Source organism: Cibotium barometz, chromosome 9, assembly GCF_041138505.1.
Source record: "Cibotium barometz isolate CiBa-2024 chromosome 9, ASM4113850v1, whole genome shotgun sequence".
Lineage (NCBI taxonomy): Eukaryota > Viridiplantae > Streptophyta > Polypodiopsida > Cyatheales > Cibotiaceae > Cibotium > Cibotium barometz.
In genome coordinates this window covers 44,389,031-44,411,535 of record NC_141054.1, presented here as the reverse complement: position 1 = coordinate 44,411,535, position 22,505 = coordinate 44,389,031, and the positions used below count along the sequence as shown (strand labels likewise).

General features: G+C 44.5%; 1 protein-coding gene across 2 annotated transcripts in view; it reads right to left on the bottom strand.

Annotated features, from left to right (window-relative positions):
• Positions 1 to 21,428, bottom strand: part of LOC147635612 (uncharacterized) — a 50,782-nt gene extending 29,354 nt beyond the window's left edge. The window contains exons 1-5 of one of the 2 annotated variants that reach the window (XM_086802986.1): positions 21,286 to 21,428; positions 20,785 to 20,856; positions 20,083 to 20,202; positions 13,269 to 13,352; positions 13,112 to 13,182 (exon numbers count right to left, since the gene is read on the bottom strand). In XM_086802986.1, the coding sequence (XP_086659112.1) occupies positions 13,112 to 13,182; positions 13,269 to 13,352; positions 20,083 to 20,202; positions 20,785 to 20,856; positions 21,286 to 21,342 (404 nt within the window). In that variant the 5' untranslated portion in view covers positions 21,343 to 21,428. The remainder of the gene's footprint in view (positions 1 to 13,111; positions 13,183 to 13,268; positions 13,353 to 20,082; positions 20,203 to 20,784; positions 20,857 to 21,285) is intronic. The other variant, XM_086802987.1, reaches the window with a different exon arrangement.
• Positions 21,429 to 22,505: the final 1,077 nt, after the last annotated feature.

The window sequence follows — 22,505 nt, the reverse complement described above, 5'->3', positions numbered from 1 at the left end:
ACGTGGACATGCTTCTTCTGATCAGGACAGGCAATATCATTGAGTCAGTTAAGGAGCTCCTTGCCAAAGCTCAAGGTGCATATACCCAGCAAGCCAACAAATCCAGGCGAGATATCAACTTTAAGGAAGGGGATTGAGTATATCTCCGCATCATGAAACAATGGCTAAAGCAAGTGGTTAAGTGTTGTCCCAAACTTTCATTCCGAAGTTTCGGCCCATTTCTCGTCATTCAGGAGTTAAGTGATGTCTCTTTCTTTTTTTTTTGTGAAGATGTATTTTTATTAATAATAAGAAAAGAGTACATATAAACTGTGGGATAGTCTTCTCAAACAATCAAGAGAAGAACTACCCACAGAAACTGCTCAATCCAAAATCCTCTTAGTGAGTAATTTCATTGCAACTGACTCCAGTCTGTTTATACTCACCAGACTAGCAATGTTAGCTTTCACTAAACAAATAACTTTCTTAGGATCTACACTTTGCATGCCATCATTAACAAAGACCAGAGTGTTCCTTGTAGACCATATCTCCCAAGGGCATGTAAATCTTGCAAATCCAAAACTCTCCTCTGCTGGACCAATCTTTTTACCCAAAACCCAATGGGACCATGTACATTGCAGCCCAAAAATGTTCGCCCCCCATTTAGAGAGCTGTGTCCAAAAGGATTTTAATGCCGGGCAATCCCAAAAGGCATGCTTGAAATCCTCAATGGCTGTTTTGCATCTTGGGCATATCCCTGAGGCCATATTTCTGATCATCAGCTTACAGCCTAACGGAAGAGCCCCAACCATGAATCTCGACAAAAAAGTCTGAGCATGTGTTGGCAGTTTGGATCCCCAAATTCTTTTGCATCTGGATTCCCAGCATTTGTCTGGCCAAGCTACTTTCCATATTGTATTGAAATGTTTAAAATCTCTCTTCTCTTGCATTAACATCTGATAAAACTTGGCAATTGATTCCCGACCAAGGGGAAGTCCATCTGTCCACCCCTATCTTTGATCCACCTTTCCGTAAGCTTAGAAGTATTGATAGTTAGCGTCTTGAGCTTACCAATAATTACATGCACATGATTCTTATCAAATCTTGAGAGACCATACATGACAGATAGCTGATCCTCATCTCTCCACCCCAAAAGAGGACCATCCCAGAAATCCTCAAATCTGCTTATCCCTTTGTTGTTGAGTCTTTTGCTCACTTTGGGCTCAATGAGGGCTAATGGGAGGAAAAAAACTAGGGACCACCAAACATTATACATGAATAATGAATTTCCCGTGATTCTGGGAGATCCCTGCCATTGAATGAGGAGAATGATCCTCTTCCATTTCTTAATCAGAAATTCAGCAAAGGGCATATTTTTAAAGACAAGAGGAGCATGGGAAAAGATCTTATCAATCCAAGAGAGTCCCCTCCATTTGCCTTGCCAACTCACAGTCATATTCAGAGAAAGCTCTTTAAGCATTCTAGTCCAAGGTTGACTCTGCTGTAGAAAGGAGGTCAACATTTTTGGCATTCTCGCCATTGCATGTGTTTCCATGTCTAGGATGCCAATTCCCCCATCCTTCTTGGGTTTACACACCTTCTGCCATGCCAACAAGGAACATGGTCTCTTGCCCTGCTTATTCTTCCATAGAAAAGCTTTAGCATAGCTTAAAGCTCTCTTCCAAAGGCATGCTGTAAAATCTATACAAGGAGTGAAGAAGTGAAAGCATGCCAACAACACCATGTTTACTATTACTACCCTTGAATGAAAGGGAAGAAATACATTGTCCCAAGCTCTAAATTTGGCTATGAATTTGTCCATAAGCCAGTCTGCTATGTCTTTACCTGAAACATCCACTCCCATGGGGCATCCCAAATGTCTAAAGATCTGGCCTTTGTTCACAACTTGGCATCCCCATCTGGTTACATCAAAGGATTCGTCCTCGGTTAAACTGATTAAACTTGACTTGTGAATGTTACATTTGGAGCTAGAAGCATCTGCAAAGACTTGTACAATTGCCAAAGCCTTTCTAACATTATCATTGGATGCATCCAAGAAGAGAAGTGAGTCATCAGCAAAGCATTGAATCACCATCTACAGTTCATCATTCACTTGTAATCCTTTTATTTGATTTTCAGCAGCTGCCAACTCAAGAGCTAGAATCAAAGGATGAGAAATTACAGCAAATAACAATGGAGCAAGAGGGCCCTGTCTGACGACCGACCTTTTAAGGTTGAATGAGCGAACCACAAAGCCATTGAGCATAAGACTTGACTTAGCACCAAAGCTGAGCACATACATAATGTTTGAGATTAAGGGTCCAAAACCCAACTTGGCAAGCACTCTGCTAAGAAATGACCAATGGACTCTGTCATATGCTTTCTCTAGGTCTAGTTGCAGCATGATGCATTTTTGCTTCTTCTTCTCTGCCAGCTCTTTCCCTAATAGGGCTGCATATATGTTGTCCATTATGGATCTCCCCTTAATAAAGCCATATTGTCTGGGGGAAATCACCTTTTGCAATAATGGAGTCATTCTCGTTGCCACAACTTTAGCTATGATTTTATACAAGACTGTTAGCATGGTGATTGACCTCCAATGTGAAAAACATTCGCAGGCCACCTGTTTAGGAATCAGTTTGATTAGCCCTTCCTTCACACTACTCTCCAATTGTTGATGCTTGAAGGCCTTATTCACAATGAAGGTGACTGGAACCTTGAGATATGACCAAAACTCAAGGAAAAACTCCACAGTAAGGCCATCCCAGCCAGGGGATTTATCCTTCCCCATTACTTTCAAAGCATTCAAGCATTCATCTTCCTGGATGTTCCTCTCAATCCATTTGGCTTGGTCCAGCTCCACTGCCTGAGGGATAATGTCCAGAAGCCAATTTTCAGCATGGAATCTTTCCGTGGACTCATCCTCCTTCAGGCTTAGAGTATCCCCAAGGAATGCGGTCCAGGCCGCAGCCAAATCCTTGGGGTCTGAGATCATTTTACCATTGCTATCTCTAGCCTTGGAGATGTATTCTCTATCCCTCTTCTCTTTGAGAGCTTTGAAGAAGAATTTCGAAGGGGTTTGAGCTTGACCAAAGTACAGCTTTCTTGACAATAATCTCCCTTTTTGAGCTCTCCTGTTTTCTATCTCCTCCCACATACTTTTACATTTGATAAAATCTCTCAACTCTGCTTGTGACAAGGGTCTGGACTGTCTAATCAAAATCAAAGCATCCCATTCCTCCTGCAGTGCTTCTTGTTCTTTTCTCCTCTTTGTTGCCATGTCCTTTCCCACTTTTCTGATTAAGCATTGCATCTCTCCCACAAATTTCACCCATGCTTGGGCATCGTGATAAGCCCTTACTTCCAACCTTGCAATTGCAGCTCTAGTTCCATCCACAAAGGCATCTTCCCTGATGAGAGAATTATTTACAATGAGTTTCCTCTTATGAAAAGGCAATCTATCCTCAGCCCAGCAATTATTGCTCTCCCAAACCCACCTCAAGGGAAAGTGATCAGAAGAAGTGGTTGCGTGGTCAACCCATGCCTTAAAGGTGTGAGGGATCCATTCTGCATCCTTGTTGAAATAAACTCTATCAATCCTGGAAGAGCTAGAAATATACTGCAAGCTGAAATATGTATGTCCCAGTGTAGAACTCCAATCCCCAAGGTCCCAAGCATCCACCAGCCTCTTTTGCATAATAAGCTCTTCCCATTTGGTTTTCTCCGAACCCATAACTACATTGTTAGACCCTAATCGATCCCTCTGTCTGACCACCATGTTAAAGTCCCCAGCCATGATCCATGCTTTCTGATTATCAAGACCACAAATCCATTCTCACATCTCCTTTCTTTCTTTAGATGAGTGTGCTCCGTACACATTAATCAGCCAGAATTGTTCGTCTCCCTTGGACACTTCAATAACCAAGATTCTGCCCGAGGGATGGTTAGCTATCATTGTGGGGTTCCATGAATTATGTACAACTGTCATCACCCCACTGTAACCATACTCCAACCCCCCGTAAAAAATCTTCGTTCTCTTGAATCTCTGCTTCCTCTTAGCTTTCTTACCATAGAGTTTATGCTCCTGCAACATACAAGCATCCAGCCCCCATTCATTTATGTGATCCCAAAATGCATCCCACTTATGTCTAGCATTCAATCCTTTAACATTCCAAGAGCATCCTAAAAGTCCCATACACTTTATTGTGGTTGAGAGTCCAATACTCTCTCCTTTCCCTCCTCAGAATCTCTCAAGACCTCCATGCTATGCAAAACCTTTCCTGACATCTGAACATCAACATTTGAGGGCATGTCCTGCATATCAGACTCCTCCTGACCGAGGATTTCAAATGCATTCCTCACATATATAGGGGAGGCGGAGTCGGTTCTGTTTTTTATACTTCCCCTGTTGAAGATCTCATGCCATCTATCTTCTTGACTCTCCTGGACCATTTCCTCTAAGCGGGGCTGAGACTTATCCACCATCTTATCCCTGCTGGATGATGGAACCTCAAAGGTAAGCAAAGAGGTCTTTCTTCTCCTGTAGTACGTCTGCTCTAATGTCGGAGAATGTGCTGTTTTATGTTGATCAGAGTTTTTCCTTTCCTTGTTCATTTGTCCTTGCTCTGGGGTTAAGTGCTTGCTTTGCCCAGCCTGCACTTGCCCAGCCTGTAATTGTGCTTTTGCTTTCATGCAGTCCCTGGCAAAATGACCAAATTTCCCACAATGGAAACAAGCCCTTGCAAATGAACCAAAATGTAAGCTAATTCTTAGAATACCATATTGACCCAGGTTTATATTCATTTCTAAGGGGGTGGGAACCTATGTATCCCAAGTAATGCAAACCTTGTTTGAGCCCTTTCCAAGGGATGGATTAGAGGGAACAAACAGGGGTCTTCCAAGAGCTTTTGCAAAATCTCCAATGGAGGGCCATAGCCAACGTGGAAGGTCCACAAATTCCACCCAGACTGGACAAGCATTAATGAGCCCATTGTCCACATTGAAGCATGGGTCCCATGGTAAAACATGGATAAAGCTGTTCATAAAAAACACCCGGCCCTGGCAAGCACCTTGGGAACCCAAGTGGGATCAGCTAGAAGGACATTGTAGTACCCTTTTTTCATATAGAAGATCTCTCTAACCACGGGTGCTTTTAGAATCTCCTTTTCTAGCTAGCCCTTAATCTCATGTCTGGAAAGAACCTTCCCTGCACAGTATAACATTAACCCACAAGAGGCAAAGAGTGCTACTTGCTTGTCCACAAATTCAGAAGAAACAAAGATTTCTACTGAATTTGGAGAATATTCTCCTCTCTTTCCCTCTACGTGTTGAACTTCTGACAAGCCTTTTTCTTGTAGAGATTGATACATTCTCTTCTTAGCCCACTCAATAATTTGACAAGCCATGGCATCAAGTCCAAGAGAATCAAAAGATTTATTAACTCCATTCACCTTATTAATGGCATGTTTGACCCCCCGCAAAGGCATCTCGTCCTGGACATCAGCCCATTCCTTCATTTGCATATCTTCATGAATTACTGGGATGGCATTAGGCCAGTCATGACGGTCAGATTGCGCTGCACGTTTGCAGGTAGAGGAAGAGGCGATTTTCCCCCATGGCCAGGCAAACTTACCTCATCTTGACTGTGCGACCTAACCAGCTCATGATCAGGCGAACTTTCCCTCTCTCGATTGTGCGAGCTTCCTCCATCTCGTCTGTTCTCTTCTTCACAGCTGCAAAGGATGTTGAGATCCTCATCACTGGATAGCCCAGCTTCAGACCGACTCCTCTCTCCCCCTTGCATATCTTTAGTAAAAGCCTTGATCGCTAGCGCCGAAAGCTTTCTCCCCTTTTTTTTTTTGATCGCGACCATCGCTAGCCTCTCCTAAGTGATGTCTCTTTAAAGTTAAAGTTGCTGGAAAGTTGGACTATGCTCATGTTTCTTGGTTAAGCCATATGTAGGTCCAACATTGCAGGATATATCAAAAGAGCAACAACCAGATATGATCGATGAAGCCGAAGTCATAGAACCAAAGGAAATTCTCCTCCACATACGGAAGCATGGATTCAGTCGAATAATGTGATATGCAGCGGAAGTCTTTGTATTGGAAGATCCGTCACACAAATGCTCACACCGTCTTCTCTATCCTGAGTTTCGTGAGTTTAGCAATCCACTTTAATACTTCAAACTTTAAAGAGATATGAGAGAGAGATATGAAGCATAGAAGGTAAGATCTGAACCGCATTGGTGGTAGCAAGCAGGTCTAGAGGAGCGGGGGGTACTGCGGCAACTGTGGCAGAAGACTCTTTGGAGGCTTGCTCCGCTTGTCTTTTTGGACAATCCTTCTTACCATGCCCAATGGTATGACAAAAAAAACATCTGTTTTCTAACTGATACTGTCTTTGCTCCTCTGGAGGAAGATAGCCTCCAGTGATGCCTGCTTGAGCCTTTTCCTCAGGGGTCTTCTTAGGCTTGGATTCCTTACCCCCCGAACTAGAGCTAGGACTGTTGTCTGTCTTAGTGTCTTTAGAAGACGAATTACCCTTCCCCTGTTGGGGTTTGGTACTGGACTGAGATGACTGCTTCTTGGGCTTGCCTCCGTTCATCTTCATTTCTTCATTCTGAGCGAGAGTCAGAGCCCGGTCATATGTACTTGGTTCAAAGTTACGAACTGTGAACCGAATGTTAGAGTCCAATCCACGAATGAATTGCTCCATCTTAGCCTGCTCGGATAACCCTAACTGTTGTGCTAAAGTAATAACCTTACCGGAAAACTGAAGCACTGGGGATCCGTTCCGTCTGAGTCCATAGAACTCGTCTTTCAGACCGGTCATGTACTGCGGCAGGAGAAATCTGGTCTTCAGGTCATGGACAAAGATGTCCCAGTCAAAGGCTCTGACACCTGTGGCCTGGTCTGTATGAATACTAGACCAATGCTGCCACCAAGTGACTGCCTCACCAGTGAGATGGGAAGCTGCTAAGTGAACTTTGTCTTGAGGGTCTGTGATCCTAGCTAATGGAAAATGAGCATTAAACTGATGAATAAATTGATTAACTGATGAATGATCACACTTACCATCATACTTACTGAAGTTTGGTTGACTGTGAATGATGGTGGTTGATGTTGCTGGACTGCTGGCTGGTGACACCTATGACTGGGGAGACTGAGGAGAGCTGCTGATACCTCAAGTGTATGGCCTCCTTTTCCCGTTGGTGCTCGAGTAACATACGTTCTCGATCAAGCTCACGTTGGTGTTCCCGAGCGGCGAGTTCAGCCTGACGCCGGTCTTCGTCGATCCTGCGTTGGGATTCCTCATAGTCCCGTCTTTCTGCTTTTTCTCTTTTCCTTCGAGCCTCGTCCTCTCTCCTTTGTTGTTCCATCTGAAAGAAAAGGGAGATGTAGTCGGGTGCTGCTAGAGGTGTAGAAGGACGTGCTGCTGCTGCCTCCAAGAGTTGGAGACGCTCCATGAGCAGCTGGTTCTGAGCTCTAAGAAGAGCTATCGTGTCTGTTGTAGGCGGAAGAACATGGTCTCCTTCGGGGGAGACGTCTTCCGGCTGATGAGTACTCTCTTCTGTAGACATGATGCTGAAGTCGGTGGTCGTGCCGGAACGCAATCTAACCATCCAAGGATGCCCCCACGCTAGGATACGGTGTGTGTGGACAATCTGAATCTGATACCAATGTGATATGCAGCGGAAGTCTTTGTATTGGAAGATCCTGTCACACAAGTGCTCACACCATCTTTTGTATCCTGAGTTTCATGAGTTTAGCAATTCACTTTAATACTTCAAACTTTAAAGAGAGATGAGAGAGAGATATGAGAGCTGTACACCAGATTGGGTCTCGAATTACCCACTGAAGGGCCCCCTATCCCGATAACGAGATAGTATTTGCTTTATTTCTTTTGAGAGAAAGACTGTGGACTGTAGATAAGCCAAACGCAAGATCTCAAAGGATCAGGAGATTGGCTGAACTGTACACGGCTGTAGAAACACCTCGATGACCTGATCTCGAGCCTATGCACTCTTCCCAAGGGCATGAGGAAGGGCTGCACACCTGAGGCTGAGAAAAGAAGATGGTGGACTGTTCTACACTATGTTAGAATGCTGTAAATGCTTATGAATGCTGTGTTACCTTCACCAGATGATTGTTGCATGTATGGATGATGCACAAAAGGCTGGATACTGCTATAGAACTGATGCAAGACTGAAAACGCAGGCTGTACTGCTGCTGGACAGAAACGCATAAGTGTACTGCGGCTGCTGGACAGAAACGCAGGCGTGTGCTGCTGCTGGACAGAACTGTAAACGCAGAGGTGTACAGCTGGACAGATGCACAAAACGCTGGCTGAATTCTGGCGTTGAACTGAGGCTGGACTGTATGCTGAATCAGGGACTGATTTGATGCTGGATGCAAGCGCCTAGGGCTGTAGGGACTGCTGAACTGCAGGTCTTGGACGAACAAGGCTGGCAACCAAGGCTGGCTGAAGCAACCTCAAGCACTCCAAGGGCTGGATGAGATTAGTCTAGTACTGAAGGCAAGGGAACTCCTAGGGCTGAGGAGGAAAGCTCTTAGCACACTGAAGACTAAATGAGAAACTAAGCCCTATGCAAGCCTATTTATACTAACTAGAGGTTGGTCAAGTTGGCTGGTCATTTAATAAAGTTTATATTTATAAATGACAAATAATGCTAAATAAATACTATAAAATATGGAAAAAATACCAGATAAATCCTAGTAAATTCCCTAAGGCTTCTGGGATGTTCTAAATGATGCACAGGCATATGAATGCATATTATGCAGGATGCAGAGTGCTTTCTGATGCAAACCCTAAGGCTTCTACTGACTCTACATGCATGAATGATTCTCTCCAAGTGAGTTAAGGGACTTGACTGACTGACTGACCGACCCGCTAAGGCTCAGGAATGACCTACGTAGCTCGTGCCTGACTTATCCTGGACTAAGGATGTACAATGGGGTCACGGCGTACGACAAATATCATCCTACTGGGTTCTAATACTGTACAACTGTTGCACTTCTGATGATGAGCCATCTTGTCACCATGCACTGAGTGCAAAGTGCATGTGACAAATAATATGACAATTTTATACGAAGTTTAAAGACCAAGGAACCCATGAAGTAGGATGGTTGGATAAAGAGTTCTTTCAAGAGTACCCCCAGTTGTTGCGGACTACGTGGAAGACCTGAACCTGCCACCAAGTTAAGCATGACGAATGTCACGTGTACCCTGCACTGGGGTACACAGTGACACACTTGTATGATCATCAGTGCAACATTTTGAAGTAGTACTTTTTTATAGGAATATGTGTCGTACGCCGTGACCCCATTGTGAGCCCTCAGTCCAGGGACAGTCAGCCACGAGCTACGCAGATCAATTTCCGAGCCTTAGAGGTTAATCGAGTTAGCCTTAGCATTAGATCAGGTATTAGCAAGCATGTAGGTCAAGATGGCATGCCTATGGGCCAGCCCATGGCTATGTGCTAGTAGACAGTCTGATTGGCGGGAAAAAACCCTAATATGAGCCAGCCGACAACATATGGATGTTGTAGTCCCTGTCGGCCAGCAGAAGAGGCTGCCTTGTGACACCAGCAACAAGTCATGGATCATCTGCAGTCGGCCAACCATCTAGCATGGTCTATTCAGCAAAGCGCTGATTTTATGAGCATTTTATGCTAATTTTGTCCAAGAGAAACTGGCTGACAGCATTCCCTGGCCAACCAGCTCTCTTGAGGGCATATAAAAGCAAGCACTCAAATCCTCATTAAATCATTCGGTCTCAACAAAGAATTAAATCCTCATTAAATCATTCAATCTCAGCAAAGAATTCAGGAGTTCAAGAAGCAGTTCACCATCCTATCAACTCCAGGCTATCAGAGAAGTCCCTCATCAGAACTCAGCCAGCATACGTGCAGTCCTTCAGCTATCTAGACTTGCAGCAGTGGCCCAAAGAGTCTTCTGCAGTGCCTCAAAATTGGTGGATACTCAGCCGACGTATAGTCTTCCTCGTCCTTGCATTGGGCATTCATATCCCTTGTTTACTCAAGCATTGTACAACATTGTCCAAAGAATAATATAAGCAAATACTCCTAGGATCTTGTAGGAGGTTCAATGGGTATTTGGGACCCAATAAGGTGTTGTCTACTTCACTCTCTCATTCTCTTCTCTCTCTAGTCTCTGAATTTGGATGCTAAAGATTCTCACCACATAAAGGTATAAAGAAGGTCATGTTGTGCGTTACCACGATCAACCTCAGTGCATGTAACATTAGTAGCTTCTCCAAGTTACTGTTGATACCCGTATGACCTCCGACAAGAGAGTCATCTACATCATGGAGGACTTGACACTTTTCTTTGAATACACAGAGACGGTTCTTGAAAAACAACCAACCATCCTCTATACTGTAGTGGCCTCTGGGGCCAACTCATATTGAGTCCTGAACTCTTCCGAATCTAGATATTGTGCCTTCATGTTGTCCAAGTCTTTGCCTTGAATTTTCACGACAGTGGACTCCTGCAATGTCTGGATTGTGCCTTTTCGACTAAGAGCATCGGCATCAGGGTTGTTCTTACCATTCAATCATTCCCCCAAATTGTTGGAACAATTGACTCCATCTTGTCACTCTATTGGGCGCTAGGCATGGTTTGCAACCATTTAAGTGCCTGGTGATCTGTCTTAACTGTGAAGTCCCTCCCGTAAAGGAAGTGCTTCCAATGTGTAAGAGCAGTCATCACTCCCAAAAGCTCTTTGTCATGCACACAAAGAGTGGCAATGTGAGCATGTCATAATGATTGCTGACGAATATAAATAAGGCATCCCCAAAACCATGCTAGAATCATTAAATGGCACAGCCAATCCACCAAGTAAAAGCATTGATTAATTCTAGAGTGGAAAAAGGACCAGCATTACAATCTTTCATGAACAATACTATGCCACATGTACAATAGGTTCAGCTGTTTTGTTTCCTCGTATCACCTTTGAGTACCTCACCAACTGATCCTCACCACATGTCTATAGATCAAAATGCCTGCTGCCCTGGCTGGGACCATTGCTAGAGCGGTCTCTATGGCATGTCATGCTCCTTACATGCCAAAAAACCTACGCAGTTGATTCCTCAGTGATCAAAGAAAAATTGTCTCACATCCTATTAATGCACCACCCTAGGGCCAATGTCCAAGGGAGGATGTGTTGACTGCCTCACTAATCTCTACTTTATGGTCCTCCGACATCACATGTGCCTTTAAGAAATTTGGGACATGAGAGATGCCCTCCTTACTCCGCAAGGAGTGTCGAGGTTGGTGGAATTGCCTTACAGGTAGCACTTAAATGTAGGCATTAAACTAATCTCTTTTAAATCACTAAGGTCCTTTTAGTTTGAAATCACTAAGGACCTTTTTGTTTGGTGGAATTGCCTTATAGGTAGCACTTAAATGTGGGCATTAAACCAAGCTCTTTTAAATCACTAAGGTCCTTTTAGCTAAATTGCTTAAAGCATGTTTAAATATGGCAAAGTACGGCATAATGCAAAGATTTGATTTCCAAAAAATGAGGTCTTCTGATATGGAGCTGTCAGGTCACCTAGCCTTTGAACTACTCAAGAACAAGACATTTAATGCAAAATGGTAGTAAATGACATCAAAGAAAATAAGGTGAACACATCCATTGTGTGCATAATATAACACATAAGTGTGTTTATATGGTATTACTCACACCATCCCCAAAGGTTCTTTGGCCACCCAGGGTAGACCGATCAACTTGCTTGAAACTGCCTATAAAGGCATGGTTAATGCAGCCACTTTGAGACTCTTCCCACTTCCAGTTCTTTTACATGCACGCACAAGTATTTTTGGCAATCTCTTTTTGTTCTGAGAGGTAATTAAATGAGCCAAGGAGAACAACCAGCCCCAAGCCATTCTACTCCTTGCATTAAAGGAGGCCTATGACAAGGTGGACTGCAACTTTTTGAAAGCACTCATGCGATTGGATTTCAGTGATGTCTTCCCTTTACAATATGGTTCAAGATGTCTAGATCGATATGACAAGGCTGCCTACTTGCCCTTAACATTTTTGTTGGAAAGGCCATGCGCCTTGAGAGCTGTAAATGTGGGCAGTCTCTGTTATGATGGAAAGCAAGAACTAAGGGAAAGCAGGCGAGACCCTGCCTGTTGAATCATAAAAAGTGTTCCATGTATGGGCTTCTCTTGCTGAGAAAATGGACTCCTCACAAGAAGCCAGTATCAGCTCCTCCTTGCTGAGGTTACCCTTTCTGAGAAAATGCCAATTGTCCTGGCCTGTTCACAAAGACATGCATAAATAGATCTCCCATTAATGAAATGGTGCAGAAAAGAGATGGTGAAAACAGGCACTCCAAAATGAAAGATACCAACGTAACAATCATTGGTCAGCAGACGAGAGATCTATAGACTGTGAAATCCGCCTGCAAGAAAAAAACCTCCTGCACCTGCCTGTCACCACCATCATCATTAACCTTCTGTAACTGCTGATGTGTCACAATACCCTCTGCCCGCCTGTCAATCTCTGCACATCTTGCCTATCTCGATTAGAGCTGCCTCCCCAAGACTCTGACATATAGGAATGGCATCCAAGTCCATCCCCTAATACTTCATGATCGCGTGAGCACATGATAAATAACACCACCTTAAAGAAACGGTGCAGGAAAGAGATGGAGCTTTTCTTAATGCTGCTCAAAGGTGCATGCAACCAGGCATCTCTCTTATGGTGGACACGATGCATATACACATGCCATTGAGGAAGAAGGAAAACTCTAATGCCTTCCTTATCTGCTAAAACTTAGAATTTTTTTATTTATTTTTTTCAAAGGTACAGGAAATTTTATGAACACACACACCCAGCCTCCGTGAGGTGGAGGCGGCCCCGCCGGGATGAGGGCTGGCGAACCCATCGTACATGCTTATAATCAACCCATCAAGGGTAGGTACCTAACGAGGCCCCCAAGACTTGAACACAAGACCTTGGGAGTAGAGACCGACGCTCTACCATATGAGCTAGCACTCGTTGGTAAAACTTAGAATTTTGATAGAAGTAACATAGAAAAGGAAAAGACATTGAGAGGGAGGAAGTCAAAAGCTTACGTTACATGTAGAACATCACAAGCATGACGGAAATTGTGGTATGGCACATGAGCACGATATTGGCCCATTATCTGCATCACATGACGAATAACAGCATCTCATGATTCATTCTCATAACAACCGCATTTGCTACTATAAGAAGGTTCTTTGAGTTTACCGAGGTCACAAAGCAAAAGAATTTGTTTGCATCCAAAGGAAGGGCATCAAATAACCCAACATCATGAAATATTCTTTCCACCATCTGAGACATGAAGACGAGGGTTAAAGCTGCACTTTTATTGAGACACTAATACTGCCACAACAAGATTTGTAGTCATACATACACACACACACACACACACACACACACACACACAAAAATCATTTTTTGTGTTATTGCCACAATAAGCCATGTGGTCCTACACACACGCGCGGCGCGCATGTATACACATACATACATATATCCCTACATACATAGATACATAAATACATGCCTATATACTGTCAGAATACGCAGTGGAGATGATGACCAACTCTGGGAACACGAGCAAAAAATGCAGGCAGAGAAACAGCACGAGAGAGAGAGATGTATGCGTGTAACTCTGCTCTATATACACAAGAAGATCCCGAGAAATGATACAAATAAGGTATGGGGGCTGGGGGCCTATATATACCTCCTTGGAAGAGCAGTCGGCCAGCAGATAAAGTGCCCACGACTGCTGAATAGGTCCCACGATGCAATCCGCCAGCAAACAGATGCCCACGATTGATGAAATCCAGTCGACCAGCAGCCCTGTAGCCCACGACTGATGAACATCCAGTCGGCCAGCACTGGAGTGTACCTGGCATCCTCTGGCAGCCCTCCCAAGCCTCAAAAAAATGGGAAAAAATAGGGAAAAATACGGAGAGTGGGGAAAAATGGAAAAACACCTCATAAGGGCGGGCACACCCACAACAAAGGCCCTGGTGTATAAAACTAGACAGGAGATGACTTCTAACACCCCCTCTCAGCTCCTGGCTGTGTAACCAACCACTGGGAGCTGGGGTGCCGCCTGAGCAAGTCCTGAGAGAGCGACTTCGTGAAGAGGTCCATCGTACTGTCCTCCGTCGAACAGAACTGTAGCAAGATGTCATCAACAACGATCTGTTCACGAACAAAGTGCCTCTGGATGACCATGGGTTCCTCCAGTGGAAACCCAAACCTGCAATGTAACCTCCTACTCCGTAAAACTGCTCCTGGGCAATAAGTAGATCCCCTCGTGTCCGAATCTCTTCCCCAAACCGAGTCACTCCAACCGTGGAGTCGGACTCCATCCAACAATCCCCCTCCTGTGTGCAAGAGTCCATGATCCTTCGCATGCCGCAGAAACCACAGGAAACGCAATTCTGCCTCCCAAAGAGACATCTGCAACCATGAGCTCAACCGCCTCATCAGGAAGCTCCCGTCCAATCTGGTGTCCATCAACCAGATCAATGAACCATACAGCTTCTGAGTCACAGAGACATCACACTGCTCACAAGGATCAACACCTGTTACGGTGCACAAACAAGTCCTGGAAACCTGATGAAACCTATCAACCACCCCCTCTGAATCCGGAACCACAAAGCCTGGAGAAACCACCTCCTTCTGCAAGTAAGCACCTACCACCTGCCTGGCTTTCCGAAAGGTCCCCGTGGAAAGAACATCCTCAACTACTGGAGGTTCTTTGTCCTGAATACTATGAGACATCAGAGCATAAGTGACCTGTTCAGCTTCCTCTGACTGTCGAACACAAGAACTACCAACATCAGTACTGGAAAGTTCCTGCCAACTGCTGCCATCTACTGGCAAGCTATCCACCACCTGGTCTCGAAAAAGCCCGCACCTGCAGCGCAATTCTGCCTCCCAAAGAGACATCTGCAACCATGAGCTCAACCGCCTCATCAGGAAGCGTCCAATCCGGTGTCCATCAACCAGATCAATGAACCATACAGCTTCTGAGTCACAGAGACATCACTTTGCTCACAAGGATCAACACCTGTTACGGTGCACAAACAAGTCCTGGAAACCTCATGAAACCTGTCAACCACCCCCTCTGAATCCGGAACCACAAAGCCTGGAGAAACCACCTCCTTCTACAAGTAATCACCTCTCACCTGCCTGGCTTTCCGAAAGGTCCCCGTGGAAAGAACATCCTCAGCTACTAGAAGTTCTATGTCCCGAACACGACGAGACATCAGAGTATAAGTGACCTGTTCAGCTTCCTCTGACTCACGAACACAAGAACTACCAACATCAGTACTGGAAAGTTCCTGCCAACTGCTGCCATCTACTGGCAAGCTATCCACCACCTGGTCTCGGAAAGCCCGCTCCTGCAGCGTATCCACACTTGAGTGGCCATTACCAGACTGCCACTCATCACAATCTTGAGGACCTGGGAGAGAGAGTGCTGAAAGCCTGTAAACTCCATTCTCCACTCCACCTTCCCAAACCACTTGGCCTGTTGCTTTGTCCCGGAGAGCAACAAAATGCTCATCAAACTCCACCCGTACGCCAGTCTTGCAAACCTGATGCACTGACAACAGACGAAAACCAAGAGCCGAAACATACAACACCTGGGAGGAATGCTTCCCCCCTCTGCCATCGGGAACTATCTCCATCCTGCCCTCACTGTGAACTGGGATAGTGGACGTATCCCCAGTAAGAATATGACCAGAAACCCTGCAGAGATCCTGTAAACCGGAACGGGAAGGAGTCATGTGCCTGGAAGCACCACTATCGAGAATCCACTCCCGAGTATCCGTTGCGGAGAGTCCTCCAATCTCCTCCCTGCCTGAAGAAAATGAAATATCGGTGTCCATCACCTCCAGGTGCACAAAAGCCGGAGTCTTCGTGATTGCTGCCGAGGAATCTTCACCCTTCTCGGTCTTCCGCTTGGGACACTGCCTCCAGTAGTGGCCTTTCTCACCACAATCATTACAAGTCCTCTCTGCCTTCAATTTCTCGCGGTCACTAACGGACATCTTCTCAGAAGACTTCTCCGACGAAGCCTTCCCCTTGCCCGTGTTACGCCCTTTTGACCGTTGGCCAGTAAAGGCCTCTGAACCTCCACCCTGAGGAGGGTTCGTGAATCGGTCATCACGTGGCGTTGACACGATCCCACATCTGTGTCTGGGCCTCCCGGTCCTTTCGGATTGACGGTAACTCCCCTTCCTCTACTCCCGGCCGTGGAACACCAACAACGACGAAATTGGCGAGGTCGTAGGACTCCAGAACAGATTCCATCATCACCTTCCATATGCCGTAGTTGCTTCTGTCCAACTGACGGTCCACCGGGAACGTGGAGAGTGTCGGGATCTTCACATGTCTCTCAGCCATCTCAAACAGATCTGCCATAGCGGGGATGTACTCTGAAAAGGGTGGGTGGGTGCGAACAAAGAAGAACTAAAACCTGCAAGTGGCTGTCCAGCAAATCAGCCCGCCTTCCTCTTGCACCTTCTCTTCCCGATCAGCCCAAAACAGTCCACCAATCAGCCACAAAACAGTCCCCCTCTTGCTCACACAAATCCCAAGACCTATCTAGAGCCTAGGGCTCTGATACCATGTCAGAATATGCAGCGGAGATGATGACCAAATCTGGGAACACAAGAGCAAAAAACGCAGGCAGAGAAACAGCACAAGAGAGAGAGAGATGTAGGCGTGTAACTCTGCTCTATATACACAAGAAGATCCCGAGAAATGATACAAATAAGGTATGGGGGCTGGGGGCCTATATATACCTCCCTGGAAGAGCAGTCGGCCAGCAGATAAAGTGCCCACGACTGCTGAATAGGTCCCACGATGCAATCGGCCAGCAAACAGATGCCCACGACTGATGAAATCCAATCGGCCAGCAGCCCTGTAGCCCATGACTGATGAACATCCAATCGGCCAGCACTGGAGTGCACCTGGCATCCTTTGGCAGCCCTCCCAAGCCTCAGAAAAATGGGAAAAAATAAGGAAAAAATACGGAGAGTGGGGAAAAATGGGAAAACACCTCATAAGGGCGGGCACACCCACAACAAAGGCCCTGGTGTATAAAACTAGACAGGAGATGACTTCTAACATATACATACATATTAGAAAAGCAGTTGTGGTCCTACACAATAAGCCATGTGGTCCTACACACACGCGCGGCGCGCATGTATATGTTAGAAGTCATCTCCTGTCCAGTTTTATACACCAGGGCCTTTGTTGTGGGTGTGCCCGCCCTTATGAGGTGTTTTCCCATTTTTCTCACTCTCCGTATTTTTCCCCTATTTTTTCCCATTTTTCTGAGGCTTGGGAGGGCTGCCAGGTGATGCCAGGAGCACCCTATTGCTGGCCGACTGGATCTACATCACTCGTGGGCTTCAGGGCTGCTGGCCGACTGGATTTGATGAGTCGTGGGCACCTGTTTTGCTGGCCGATTGCATTTATGCAGTCGTGGGTCTTTTTTTATCAGTCGTGGGCACTCCTGATGCTGGCCGACTGCCCTCTAGGGGGGTATATATAGGACCCCAGTCCCCATGCCTTATTTGTATCATTCCTCGAGATCTTCTTGTGTATATAGAGCAGAGTTACACGCCTACATCTCTCTCTCTCTTGTGCTGTTTCTCTGCCTGCGTTTTTTGCTCTTGTGTTCCCAGATTTGGTCATCATCTCCGCTGCATATTCTGACATGGTATCAGAGCCCTAGGCTCTAGATAGGTCTTGGGATTTGTGTGAGCAAGAGGGGGACTGTTTTGTGGCTGATTGGTGGACTGTTTTGGGCTGATCGGGAAGAGAAGGTGCAAGAGGAAGGCGGGCTGATTTGCTGGACAGCCACTTGCAGGTTTTAGTTTTTCTTTGTTCGCACCCACCCACCCTTTTCAGAGTACATCCCCGCTATGGTAGATCTGTTTGAGATGGCTGAGAGACATGTGAAGATCCCGACACTCTCCACGTTCCCGGTGGACCGTCAGTTGGACAGAAGCAACTACGGCATATGGAAGGTGATGATGGAATCTGTTCTGGAGTCCTACGACCTCGCCGATTTCGTCGTTGTTGGTGTTCCACGGCCGGAAGTAGAGGAAGGGGAGTTACCGTCAATCCGAAAGGACCGGGAGGCCCAGACACAGATGTGGGATCGTGTCAACGCCACGTGATGACCGATTCACGAACCCTCCTCAGGGTGGAGGTTCGGAGGCCTTTACTGGCCAACGGTCGAAAGGCCGTAACACGAGCAAGGGGAAGGCTTCGTCGGAGAAGTCTTCTGAGAAGATGTCCGTTAGTGACCGCGAGAAATTGAAGGCAGAGAGGACCTGTAATGATTGTGGTGAGAAAGGCCACTACTGGAGGCAGTGTCCCAAGCGGAAGACCGAGAAGGGTGAAGATTCCTCAGCAGCAATCACGAAGACTCCGGCTTTTGTGCACCTGGAGGTGATGGACACCGATGTTTCATTTTCTTCAGGCAGGGAGGAGATTGGAGGACTCTCCACAACGGATACTCGGGAGTGGATTCTCGATAGTGGTGCTTCCAGGCACATGACTCCTTCCCGTTCCGGTTTACAGGATCTCTGCAGGGTTTCTGGTCATATTCTTACTGGGGATACGTCCACTATCCCAGTTCACAGTGAGGGCAGGATGGAGATAGTTCCGATGGCAGAGGAGGGAAGCATTCCTCCCAGGTGTTGTATGTTCCGGCTCTTGGTTTTCGTCTGTTGTCAGTGCATCACGTTTGCAAGACTGGCGTACGGGTGGAGTTTGATGAGCATTTTGTTGCTCTCCGAGACAAAGCAACAGGCCAAGTGGTTTGGGAAGGTGGAGTGGAGAATGGAGTTTACAGGCTTTCAGCACTCTCTCTCCCAGGTCCTCAAGATTGTGATGAGTGGCAGTCTGGTAATGGCCACTCAAGTGTGGATACGCTGCAGGAACGGGCTTTCCGAGACCAGGTGGTGGATAGCTTGCCAGTAGATGGCAGCAGTTGGCAGGAACTTTCCAGTACCGATGTTGGTAGTTCTTGTGTTCGTGAGTCAGAGGAAGCTGAACAGGTCACTTATACTCTGATGTCTCGTCGTGTTCGGGACATAGAACTTCCAGTAGCTGAGGATGTTCTTTCCACGGGGACCTTTCGGAAAGCCAGGCAGGTGAGAGGTGATTACTTGCAGAAGGAGGTGGTTTCTCCAGGCTTTGTGGTTCCGGATTCAGAGGGGGTGGTTGACAGGTTTCATCAGGTTTCCAGGACTTGTTTGTGCACCGTAACAGGTGTTGATCCTTGTGAGCAAAGTGATGTCTCTGTGACTCAGAAGCTGTATGGTTCATTGATCTGGTTGATGGACACCGGATTGGACGGGAGCTTCCTGATGAGGCGGTTGAGCTCATGGTTGCAGATGTCTCTTTGTGAGGCAGGATCGCGTTTCCTGTGGTTTCTGCGGCATGCGAAGGATCATGGACTCTTGTACACAGGAGGGGGATTGTTGGATGGAGTCCGACTCCGCGGTTGGAGTGACTCGGTTTGGGGAGGAGATCCGGACACGCCTTACACGCCTACATCTCTCTCTCTCTTGTGCTATTTTTCTGCCTGCGTTTTTGCTTTTGCTCTTGTGTTCCCAGATCTGGTCATCATCTCCGCTGCGTATTCTGACAGTATACACATACATACATATATCCCTACATACATAGATACATAAATACATGCCTATATACATACATATTAGAAAAGCAATTGTGGAAGAAAAGGCTTAGACAATCACGATGGAAGACTTTGGCTAAATAACACCCAAGAACAAGCTAATGAACACATATGTGCACATGCACACGTACACACACATTAAGGCGCTTGTGGACGAACAGGTTTGAGTTATCAAGAAAAAAATCACACTGAAAGAATTGAACTAGGCAACACCAAGAATGATCTGTAACTCAAGAAAAAAATCACACTGAAAGAATTGAACTAGGCAACACCAAGAACGATCTAAAGATGTATGTGGATTAGTTGAACTACACAGCCTACCTTAGGAAGGTCTTCTTTTCTTATGTCAAAGATATCAAAAGACCAAGATCTGAGCCCTTGTAGTGTTTCATGTAGGTCTTTGGTATTTGCATTTATCACTTTTAAGGCTGCCTCCTCTTCCTGCAAATCCAAGGCATTCCATGTCAGAAAAGTCTTTGCACTAAAAATAATAAATAGCACTTGAATCAAGTCTCCATCGACACACAACTCAGCATATATATATATATATATATATATATATATATATATATATATATATATATATATATATATATATATATATATATATATATATATATATATATATATATACACCGTCATAAGGCCAGATGAATCTGAGCTTACACGAATAATTTTAAAAAAAAGAAGAGAATCACCAAAAACAAACAAAATTTAAAAAAAAAGCTTAATAGAGACACTCGAGAAAAAAAAAATAGTAATAATAACTTGCAAAAATAGACAAATACATGACTCAGCATCCCTCTTCTTTTAAATGTAGAATTTATTTGCTTTTACTAGTTTTATGTAAAAATTTGCCCTTTTTTCTCAAAAATAATAAATTCCTTATGTCCAATTAAACAACGTATATTTTTGTCTCTTTATTAAGAATCTCTAATGGGGAAAAATGGATGTAATGTTTTTTTCTCAACAAAGCAAATTTCGCATAAATGTAAGCATAAAATGTTAATGGTAGACGGAAACCTCTATCAGTGCACTGTGTCTAGGTTTGCTCGGATAACCTTTGAAGCCTTTCTCGTTCTCCATAAAAGCAGCCTGTGATTCACCACTTTTTGAAAGAAAAAAAATTAAAATTTTAAAATGCATATAAATATTTATGTAATCGATTGTATATTCTTCTTGAAGCACGGAAAATAAATCAACAAATATAAACATAAGCACCGAAAAAAAAAAACCAATTAAATGATGGAAATGAAACCCACAACGATGTTCAATGCTCGGATGAATCTTTGAAGAAGAAACGTGCGAGGATATATATATTGACAAAAAAACACGGAAAAAAAGCCTCCTCTGCATCGTCTTCACGAGAGAGGGAGACATAACATGAAAATAAAAAAAATCTGCATGGAAATAGACGGTTTTGCCGTACGACAAAAAAAGAAAGACAAGACAGAGGCGATCAAAGAAAGAGAGAGAGAGAGAGAGACAGGGGCGGCCAAAATTGAAAGAGAGAGAGAGGGCCACCTCATATAATTCAGATGCAGCGTTCTCTCGCAACGGACGATGGCTGCAGTCGTTCATGGTGTGAAGAAGAGGAGGAGATGTTCTCTCGCAACGAACGATGGCTGCAGTCGCTCATTGTGTGAAGAAGAGGAGGAGATGCGCAGACAGTTGCAGCGTTTAATTTTAAAAAAAACTATTAGCAAAGGTTATCCCTATTAATTAATCGATTTTGATTTTTAGGTCATTGTAGGCCCCTATTGATTTGGAATTTGTACATTGATATTAATAAATCCGCCACCCTGCTCAATCAATTAACTGACAGTGTGTCCTCAAGGAGTCCATTCACATTGGAAAAAAGCCCGTTTGGTTTTTTTCCGTTTTTTTGTGCTTATCTAATATTTCACAATTAAACTATTTTTGGCCTTATAAATCTATTACAAGATAAAAGGAATAGTGCCCACCCCTTCTTTAAGTGGAGAAAGGAGAGGGAGAATTTTTGAGGTGAAAAGAGAGAGAAAGAGAGTGAGAGATAGAGAATAAAAAGTAGTTTTTCATAAAATATAAACAAAAATATAGATTAAATAGAAAACATATATGTATATGTGTGTATACATGTGTGTGTGTGTGTTTTTATTTACATTTATACACACATACATACATACATATATATATGTATATATATATATATATATATATATATATATATATACATTTATACATTTACACACACACACACACACATATACAAACATATATATATATATGTGTGTGTGTGTATACATGTGTGTGTGTGTGTTTCGATGTGTGTATGATATATCTATCTATATATTTAAAAGTGACCACAACTTATCACCCATCTCTGCACATTAAAATTTAATCAAAATTAACTAAATTATGTCGATGTTTGTATTTATATTTTTAAATACATGTATATATGTGTTTATGTATAGGTATATGTATCTAAAACATAATATTGTATATACTATATATTTACATGTGTATGTGTGCATGAGAGAGAGAGAGTGTGTGTGTGTATGTGTGCATACGCACGCGCGCGTGTGTGTGTGTGTGTGTGTGTGAGAGAGAGAGAGAGAGAGAGAGAGAGAGAGAGAGCGCTTCTATGTGTGGGAGAGTAAGAAGAGAGAGGGAGTGTGTGCATGTGTGTATGTGTGTGTGTGTGTGTGTGTGAGAGAGAGAGAGAGAGAGAGAGAGAGAGAGAGAGAGAGAGAACAGGTGTGTAT